We start from the raw sequence: 9,773 nt of genomic DNA, 5'->3' as shown, positions 1-9,773 counted from the left end.
CCTGGTCCTGGTCCTGGTCCTGGTCCTGGTCCGGGTCCTTCATGGATCGTCTCCAAAGAACTGCGCGAGTCTCTGGTCGACATGTACAAAGGTACTTCATACTTTATACTCAGAGTACTCAGAGTACTCACTGTACCCAAGTAAAACTACAGGTCCTCAAATACTCGAGTACCTGACTGGAGTAACTTTACTTCTGTTCAGTAAATACTTTTTTGTCCAGTTCAGCCACATGTTGTACTCGCAGAGGCCAGCAGAGGGCGGCGTGTCACTGTGTTAGGACTGCAGTGCAAGTACTGTAGTACAAGTACTGTAGTACAAGTACTGTAGTACAAGTGCTGTAGTACAAGTGCTGTAGTACAAGTACTGCAGTACAAGTGCTGTAGTACAAGTGCTGTAGTACAAGTGCTGCAGTACAAGTGCTGTAGTGCAAGTACTGTAGTGCAAGTACTGTAGTACAAGTACTGTAGTGCAAGTACTGTAGTACAAGTACTGTAGTACAAGTACTGTTAGGAGGAGACTTTTCTAATGAACTCCTGGAGTTTTAATGAACTGGAGCGAGAGAGTTTTAGAAAAAACTTATGCTACAGTCCCCCCCCCCCCCGTCCCTCCCCCCCGTCTCTCTCCCCTACCTCCCCCTCTGTCCTCTTCCCTCCCCCCTCCCTCCTTCCTCTATCTCCCTCCCCCTCCCCCTCCCTCCCCTCTCCTCTCTTCTCTTCTGGTTATTTTTTTTTACTCCTTTTTAACTTTTTGCTTTACTTTTCCCGTGTTTCTGGGCGCTGATGGATTCCTCTCCCCCCCTCACGCCCCCCCTCCCCCCCGCCCCCCCCCCCTCCCCCCCGCTCCCGGATCAGGGGGATTGTGGGGATTTGCCGCGGAGCCGTGTAATCACAGCGACACAGTTATAAATATTCATGCGACCAGTTGGAGGCGCCGCCGCGACCAGCGCGAATTAAATCCAGCTTAAAACATTAATGAGAGCGCGGCGCCGCGCTGTGATTGGCCAGAGCCGAGCGCCGTGTCGTCCACTTCAAACGGCGCCGCCGCCCGGAACATGCGCGGACATTTAGGAGGATTCGCCCAAACGCCGAATATTAATCACAGAAATCAAATATGAATATTCCACGTCAGCGCCATCACGGTTCCGCCGCCGCCATCACGGACACGGGTTCTCATCCTGCGGCCCACACGCTCAGCCGCCATCACGGTCCGCCGCCGCCATCACGGTCCTCCGCCATCACGGTCCTCCGCCATCACGGTCACGGGTTCTCATCCTGCGGCCCACACGCTCAGCCGCCATCACGGTCCGCCGCCGCCATCACGGTCCTCCGCCATCACGGTCCTCCGCCATCACGGTCACGGGTTCTCATCCTGCGGCCCACACGCTCAGCCGCCATCACGGTCCGCCGCCGCCATCACGGTCCTCCGCCATCACGGTCCTCCGCCATCACGGTCACGGGTTCTCATCCTGCGGCCCACACGCTCAGCCGCCATCACGGTCCGCCGCCGCCATCACGGTCCGCCGCCGCCATCATGGACACGGGTTCTCAACCTGCGGCCCTCGGCCTCCTGCGGTGGCACAGGGGTTAGAGCTGATAATCCTTTACTGAATCCAGAATCAATGACATTGAATCGAATCGATTTGGGAAATGAAATCAATTCCCAGCCCTAATTTGTAATATAGTATCATTAGTAGTAGTAGTAGTAGTAGTATAGTATCATTAGTAGTAGTAGTAGTAGTAGTAGTATAGTATCATTAGTAGTAGTATAGTAGTAGTAGTAGTAGTACTAAACACTGCGTTCCACATTATTATGTAAATGACATTTTTCTCTGATTTCCTAAACCGTCGACTCAAATGCGACTCGGCCTCATGTTCACGTCTGTGACTGACGATCATTTAAATGTGGCTGAAAAAATATCAGTGAAAACAGGATTTATTTCAAAAATAAATGTAGTAAAAAACTCAAAATCCACTGTTCCAAATTATTCTGCTGCTCATCGTTTCAATACATTTTAAAGCTTGTAATTAATTATGGTCATTTGTTGAATCTGCAGGATCAGGAGGTTCATATTTACTGAAATCAAAAACATCTGAACAGGTCAAGTTATATTTTACCAGAGGACCTTCTTTGAGCAGCTTCAAAATTCTTAAATCCATTAAACTTGTGAGTTTTTGGACAGTTTCTGCTTGGATTTGTTTGCAGGATGTTAGAATAACCTCCCAGAGCTGCTGTTTGGATGAAAACTGCCTCCCACCCTCATAGAAGTTTTGCTTGAGGCTCCAAAGGTTCTCAATAGGGCTGAGGTCAGGGGAGGAGGGGGTCCACATCATGAGTTTCTCTCCTTTATGCCCATAGCAGCCAGTGATGCAGAGGTTTTCTTTAAAGCAGGACATGATGTCATGATGAAGAGGATGAAGAAAGTGGTCAGTCAGAAAGAGGTCATTTTCACTCCTTCAGGGATCCTAAACATGACTCCGCCCCCTCTTTACTGACGTCACAGCCTTGTTGGGACATTGTGGCCATTCACCTCCATCCATCTGACCATCCAGGGTCACACGGCCTCATCAGGGAACAAGACTGTTTGAAAATGAGTCTCATGTATTTCTGAGCCACTGCAGCCGTTTCTGCTTCAGCTTCGATGAACAGTTTAGGGGAGGCCCGGAGAGAAGGTTTATGCACAACTGCAGCCTCTGGAGGGTCGGCTTTGTAGCTGCTGTTCTCTTAATCTGATGTGTTTGTCTGGCAGAAACCGTCCTCATTGTGCTTTTATCTGCACAAACCCGAGTGTGTCTGAATCAGCCACAAATCTCTGATCAGTTTGATGATTACGCTTCATCTTTACTGAAATATCGAAGGTTTTCACACCGAGACCAAGACATTCAACTATTTCACACTTTTCATCAGCAGAAAGACCCTTTTTCTTTCCCATATTGCTTAAAAATGATGATCTGCTTAATAAAGTGGAACATCCTTTTTCAGTAGTTTTTCCCTTAACTGGGCTTAACCTGAAACTGATCCTCCAGGTCTGAGTTTAATGTCAGTGATTCAAACTGAGACACAAAACCATCATGAGTTTCATATTTATATATTTTTACTTTTTTGACACAAAAATACAATTTGCATAATAATTTGGAATGCAGTGCAGTATCATTAGAAGTTGTAGTATAGTATTTGTAGTATTTGTAGTATTTGTAGTACTGGTAGTATTTGTAGTACTGGTACTATTTGTAGTATTAATATTTGTAGTATTGCAGTAGTATCTGTGGTCTTCAGCGGAGGGCGTGTAGTATTAGTATTTGTAGTATTTGTAGTATTGCAGTATTCTTCGTGGTCTGCAGCGGGGGGGCCGTGTAGTATTAGTATTTGTAGTATTGCAGTAGTATTCGTGGTCTGCAGCGTGAGGTGTGTAGTATTAGTATTTGTAGTATTAGTATTTGTAGTATTAGTATTTGTAGTATTGCAGTAGTATTTGTGGTCTGCAGCGGGGGGGCCGTGTAGTATTAGTATTTGTAGTATTGCAGTAGTATTTGTGGTCTGCAGCGGAGGGCGTGTAGTATTAGTATTTGTAGTATTTGTAGTATTGCAGTATTCTTCGTGGTCTGCAGCGGGGGGGCCGTGTAGTATTAGTATTTGTAGTATTAGTATTTGTAGTATTTGTAGTATTGCAGTAGTATTCGTGGTCTGCAGCGTGAGGTGTGTAGTATTAGTATTTGTAGTATTAGTATTTGTAGTATTAGTATTTGTAGTATTGCAGTAGTATTTGTGGTCTGCAGCGGGGGGCGTGTAGTATTAGTATTTGTAGTATTAGTATTTGTAGTATTTGTAGTATTGCAGTAGTATTTGTGGTCTGCAGCGGGGGGCCGTGTAGTATTAGTATTTGTAGTATTTGTAGTATTGCAGTATTCTTCGTGGTCTGCAGCGGGGGGGCCGTGTAGTATTAGTATTTGTAGTATTGCAGTAGTATTTGTGGTCTGCAGCGTGAGGCGTGTAGTATTAGTATTTGTAGTATTAGTATTTGTAGTATTGCAGTACTCTTCGTGGTCTACAGCGTGAGGTGTGTAGTATTTCTAGTATTTGTAGTATTAGTATTTGTAGTATTGCAGTAGTATTTGTGGTCTGCAGCGTGGGGGGCGTGTTGTATTAGTATTTGTAGTATTAGTATTTGTAGTATTGCAGTAGTATTTGTGGTCTGCAGCGTGAGGTGTGTAGTATTAGTATTTGTAGTATTGCAGTACTCTTCGTGGTCTGCAGCGGGGGCGTGTAGTATTAGTATTTGTAGTATTGCAGTAGTATTTGTGGTCTGCAGCGGGGGCGTGTAGTATTAGTATTTGTAGTATTGCAGTAGTATTTGTGGTCTGCAGCGGGGGCCGTGTAGTATTAGTATTTGTAGTATTGCAGTACTCTTCGTGGTCTGCAGCGGGGGCATGTAGTATTAGTATTTGTAGTATTGCAGTAGTATTTGTAGTATTGCAGTAGTATTTGTAGTATTGCAGTATTCTTCGTGGTCTGCAGCGTGGGGGGGGGGCCGTGTAGTATTAGTATTTGTAGTATTGCAGTATTAGTATTTGTAGTATTGCAGTAGTATTTGTGGTCTGCAGCGTGAGGTGTGTAGTATTAGTATTTGTAGTATTGCAGTACTCTTCGTGGTCTGCAGCGGGGGCGTGTAGTATTAGTATTTGTAGTATTGCAGTAGTATTTGTGGTCTGCGGGGGGGGGGGGGGGGGGGGGGGGCGTGTTGTGAATAAAGGGGATTTTCTTTGGCGGCAGAAACAGCTGGAGTCAGATCTGCATAAACTCCATTTCCCATGAGCCCCTGCAGCGTCTGAGCCACAGGAAGAAACAGGAAATGACACGCGTCTCATAAACAAAACAGCTTTGTCTTCAGTTCAGGACGGCTCCGGTTTAGCCCTGCTGTAGTCCTGCTTTAGTCCTGCTTTAGTCCTGCTTTAGTCCTGCTTTAGTCCTGGTTTAGTCCTGCTTTAGTCCTGCTTTAGTCCTGGTTTAGTCCTGCTTTAGTCCTGGTTTAGTCCTGCTTTAGTCCTGCTTTAGTCCTGGTTTAGTCCTGCTTTAGTCCTGGTTTAGTCCTGCTTTAGTCCTGGTTTAGTCCTGGTTTAGTCCTGCTTTAGTCCTGCTTTAGTCCTGCTTTAGTCCTGCTTTAGTCCTGGTTTAGTCCTGGTTTAGACCTGGTTTAGTCCTGGTTTAGTCCTGCTTTAGTCCTGCTTTAGTCCTGCTTTAGTCCTGCTTTAGTCCTGGTTTAGTCCTTCTTTAGTCCTGCTTTAGTCCTGGTTTAGTCCTGCTTTAGTCCTGGTTTAGTCCTTCTTTAGTCCTGCTTTAGTCCTGCTTTAGTCCTGCTTTAGTCCTTCTTTAGTCCTGCTTTAGTCCTGGTTTAGTCCTGCTTTAGTCCTGGTTTAGTCCTGCTTTAGTCCTGCTTTAGTCCTGGTTTAGTCCTGGTTTAGTCCTGCTTTAGTCCTGCTTTAGTCCTGCTTTAGTCCTGGTTTAGTCCTGGTTTAGTCCTGGTTTAGTCCTGGTTTAGTCCTGGTTTAGTCCTGCTTTAGTCCTGGTTTAGTCCTGCTTTAGTCCTGGTTTAGTCCTGCTTTAGTCCTGGTTTAGTCCTGCTTTAGTCCTGCTTTAGTCCTGCTTTAGTCCAGCTTTAGTCCTGCTTTAGTCCTACTTTAGTCCTGGTTTAGTCCTGCTTTAGTCCTGCCCGAGTCCTGCTTTAGTCCTGGTTTAGTCCTGCTTTAGTCCTGGTTTAGTCCTGCTTTAGTCCTGGTTTAGTCCTGCTTTAGACCTGGTTTAGTCCTGCTTTAGTCCTGCTTTAGTCCTGCTTTAGTCCTGCTTTAGTCCTGCCCGAGTCCTACTTTAGTCCTGGTTTAGTCCTGCTTTAGTCCTGGTTTAGTCCTGCTTTAGTCCTGGTTTAGTCCTGCTTTAGACCTGGTTTAGTCCTGCTTTAGTCCTGCTTTAGTCCTGCTTTAGTCCTGCTTTAGTCCTGCCCGAGTCCTGCCTGAGTCCTGGTTTAGTCCAGCTTTAGTCCTGCTTTAGTCCTGCTTTAGTCCTGCCCGAGTCCTGCTTTAGTCCTGCCCGAGTCCTGCTTTAGTCCTGCTTTAGTCCTGCTTTAGTCCTGCTTTAGTCCTGGTTTAGTCCTGCTTTAGTCCTGCTTTAGTCCTGGTTTAGTCCTGCTTTAGTCCTGCTTTAGTCCTGGTTTAGTCCTGCTTTAGTCCTGCTTTAGTCCTGCTTTAGTCCTGCCCGAGTCCTGCTTTAGTCCTGCCCGAGTCCTGCCTGAGTCCTGGTTTAGTCCAGCTTTAGTCCTGCTTTAGTCCTACTTTAGTCCTGGTTTAGTCCTGCTTTAGTCCTGGTTTAGTCCTGCTTTAGTCCTGCTTTAGTCCTGCTTTAGTCCTGCTTTAGTCCTGGTTTAGTCCAGCTTTAGTCCTGCTTTAGTCCTGCTTTAGTCCTGGTTTAGTCCTGCTTTAGTCCTGGTTTAGTCCTGCTTTAGTCCTGCTTTAGTCCTGCTTTAGTCCTGCTTTAGTCCTGCCTGAGTCCTGGTTTAGTCCAGCTTTAGTCCTGGTTTAGTCCTGCTTTAGTCCTGCTTTAGTCCTGCTTTAGTCCTGCTTTAGTCCTGCCTGAGTCCTGGTTTAGTCCAGCTTTAGTCCTGCTTTAGTCCTGCTTTAGTCCTGCTTTAGTCCTGCCCGAGTCCTGCCTGAGTCCTGGTTTAGTCCAGCTTTAGTCCTGCTTTAGTCCTGCTTTAGTCCTGCTTTAGTCCTGCCTGAGTCCTGGTTTAGTCCAGCTTTAGTCCTGCTTTAGTCCTGCTTTAGTCCTGCTTTAGTCCTGCCTGAGTCCTGGTTTAGTCCAGCTTTAGTCCTGGTTTAGTCCTGGTTTAGTCCTGCTTTAGTCCTGCTTTAGTCCTGGTTTAGTCCTGCCCGAGTCCTGCCCGAGTCCTGGTTTAGTCCTGCTTTAGTCCTGGTTTAGTCCTGCTTTAGTCCTGCCCGAGTCCTGCCCGAGTCCTGCCCGAGTCCTGCTTTAGTCCTGGTTTAGTCCTGGTTTAGTCCTGGTTTAGTCCTGCTTTAGTCCTGGTTTAGTCCTGCCCGAGTCCTGCTTTAGTCCCGGTTTAGTCCCGGTTTAGTCCTGCTTTAGTCCTGGTTTAGTCCTGCTTTAGTCCTGCTTTAGTCCTGCTTTAGTCCTGCTTTAGTCCTGCTTTAGTCCTGCTTTAGTCCTGCTTTAGTCCTGTCCGAGTCCTGCTTTAGTCCTGCTTTAGTCCTGCTTTAGTCCTGCTTTAGTCCTGCTTTAGTCCTGCTTTAGTCCTGTCCGAGTCCTGCTTTAGTCCTGCTTTAGTCCTGGTTTAGTCCTGCTTTAGTCCTGCTTTAGTCCTGGTTTAGTCCTGCTTTAGTCCTGCTTTAGTCCTGCTTTAGTCCTGGTTTAGTCCTGCTTTAGTCCTGCTTTAGTCCTGCTTTAGTCCTGTCCGAGTCCTGCTTTAGTCCTGCTTTAGTCCTGGTTTAGTCCTGCTTTAGTCCTGGTTTAGTCCTGGTTTAGTCCTGGTTTAGTCCTGCTTTAGTCCTGGTTTAGTCCTGGTTTAGTCCTGCTTTAGTCCTGCTTTAGTCCAGCTTTAGTCCTGCCCGAGTCCTGCTTTAGTCCTGGTTTAGTCCTGGTTTAGTCCTGGTATAATCCCGGCCTTGTCCTGCTGTAGTCCTGCTTTAGTCCTGGTATAATCCCGGCCTTGTCCTGCTGTAGTCCTGGTTTAGTCCTGGTTTAGTCCTGGTTTAGTCCTGGTTTAGTCCTGGTTTAGTCCTGGTTTAGTCCTGGTATAATCCCGGCCTTGTCCTGCTGTAGTCCTGCTTTAGTCCTGGTTTAGTCCTGGTTTAGTCCTGGTATAATCCCGGCCTTGTCCTGCTGTAGTCCTGCTTTAGTCCTGGTATAATCCCGGCCTTGTCCTGCTGTAGTCCTGGTTTAGTCCTGGTTTAGTCCTGGTTTAGTCCTGGTTTAGTCCTGGTTTAGTCCTGGTTTAGTCCTGGTATAATCCCGGCCTTGTCCTGCTGTAGTCCTGCTTTAGTCCTGGTTTAGTCCTGGTTTAGTCCTGGTATAATCCCGGCCTTGTCCTGCTGTAGTCCTGGTTTAGTCCTGGTTTAGTCCTGCTTTAGTCCTGGTATAATCCCGGCCGAGTCCTGCTGTAGTCCTGCTGTAGTCCTGCTTTAGTCCTGCTTTAGTCCTGGTATAATCCCGGCTGAGTCCTGCTGTAGTCCTGCTGTAGTCCTGGTTTAGTCCTGCTTTAGTCCTGGTATAATCCCGGCCGAGTCCTGCTGTAGTCCTGCTGTAGTCCTGCTTTAGTCCTGGTTTAGTCCTGGTATAATCCCGGCCGAGTCCTGATTAGCTGCTCTGTGCCTCCTCGTCTCTGTTATGAAGTCGTCGTGTTTGTTTTCACCTGAACTCACTTTGCTCAGCTCTTCACGCGGCTCTTAATTAAGTGGCGGCATTAGCGCTCCGCATTAGCGCTCCGCATTAGCGCTCCGCATTAGCGCGCCGTGTTAGCTTCCTGCATTAGGCCGTCATTAGCTCGTCATTAGCGCCCGTGGTTAGCCTGGTCTTTAGCTCCTTAATGAGGGCAGTAAACACTCGTCTCCCTCTCGGCGCTGAAGCTGAAGCTCAGGTTAAAGTCTTCAGATGAGATCATTGATGTAAACGTGTGTGTGTGTTTGTGTGTGTGTGTGTGTGTGTGTGTGTTTGTGTGTGTGTGTTTGTGTGTGTGTGTGTGTGTGTGTGCGTGTGTGTGTTTGTGCAGCTAACCCTCGAGTGAACGACGAGCTGCGACAGAGACTGCCCTCACCAGGCCCCCGGACGCCCCTCGCCCTGTCGCCCCGCAGCCCCGCCCAGAGCCCCGTCAGGAGCCCCCCCAGGAGCCCCCACAGGAGCCCCCCCAGGAGCCCCACCAGCCCGGCCCGCACTCACTCCCGCAGCCCGCCCAGGAGTCCAGGCAGCGCCAGGTGACCTTTGACCCCTTCTCTTAGAAATCATTTTAAAAACTCCTGTAAACATCAGTCCTCACTCACACACACACGCATGTGGGTTATTCACACGTGTGTCATGTGTCACGCACACGCATGTGGGTTATTCACACGTGTGTCATGTGTCACACACACGCATGTGGGTTATTCACACGTGTGTCATGTGTCACACACACGCATGTGGGTTATTCACACGTGTGTCATGTGTCACGCACACGCATGTGGGTTATTCACACATCACTTTATATCACTTAATATCACTTTATATCACTTTATATCACTTTATATCACTTTATCACTTAATATCACTTTATATCACTTTATATCACTTTATATCACTTTATATCACTTTATCACTTAATATCACTTAATATCACTTTATATCACTTTATATCACTTTATATCACTTAATATCACTTTATCACTTTATATCACTTTATATCACTTTATATCACTTTATATCACTTTATCACTTAATATCACTTTATATCACTTTATATCACTTTATCACTTAATATCACTTAATATCACTTAATATCACTTTATATCACTTTATATCACTTTATATCACTTTATATCACTTTATATCACTTTATATCACTTTATCACTTAATATCACTTTATATCACTTTATCACTTAATATCACTTTATATCACTTTATATCACTTTATATCACTTTATATCACTTTATCACTTAATATCACTTAATATCACTTTATATCACTTAATATCACTTAATATCACTTTATATCACTTTATATCACTTTATATCACTTTATATC

At 46.2% G+C, this 9,773-nt stretch overlaps 1 protein-coding gene across 2 annotated transcripts in view; it reads left to right on the top strand.

Annotated features, from left to right (window-relative positions):
- mipol1 (mirror-image polydactyly 1) overlaps nucleotides 1-9,773 on the top strand; it is a 47,014-nt gene continuing 37,241 nt past the window's right edge. For both annotated transcript variants that reach the window (XM_079573925.1, XM_079573924.1), the window contains exons 1-2: nucleotides 1-91; nucleotides 8,768-8,969. In XM_079573925.1, the coding sequence (XP_079430051.1) occupies nucleotides 82-91; nucleotides 8,768-8,969 (212 nt within the window). In that variant the 5' untranslated portion in view covers nucleotides 1-81. The remainder of the gene's footprint in view (nucleotides 92-8,767; nucleotides 8,970-9,773) is intronic.

The sequence above is a fragment of the Gobius niger genome (genome assembly GCF_951799975.1).
Source record: "Gobius niger genome assembly, chromosome: 16".
In the NCBI taxonomy this organism is placed as follows: domain Eukaryota; kingdom Metazoa; phylum Chordata; class Actinopteri; order Gobiiformes; family Gobiidae; genus Gobius; species Gobius niger.
The sequence above is the reverse complement of the archived record's forward strand: the minus strand, read 5'-3'. Positions and strand labels throughout refer to the sequence as shown.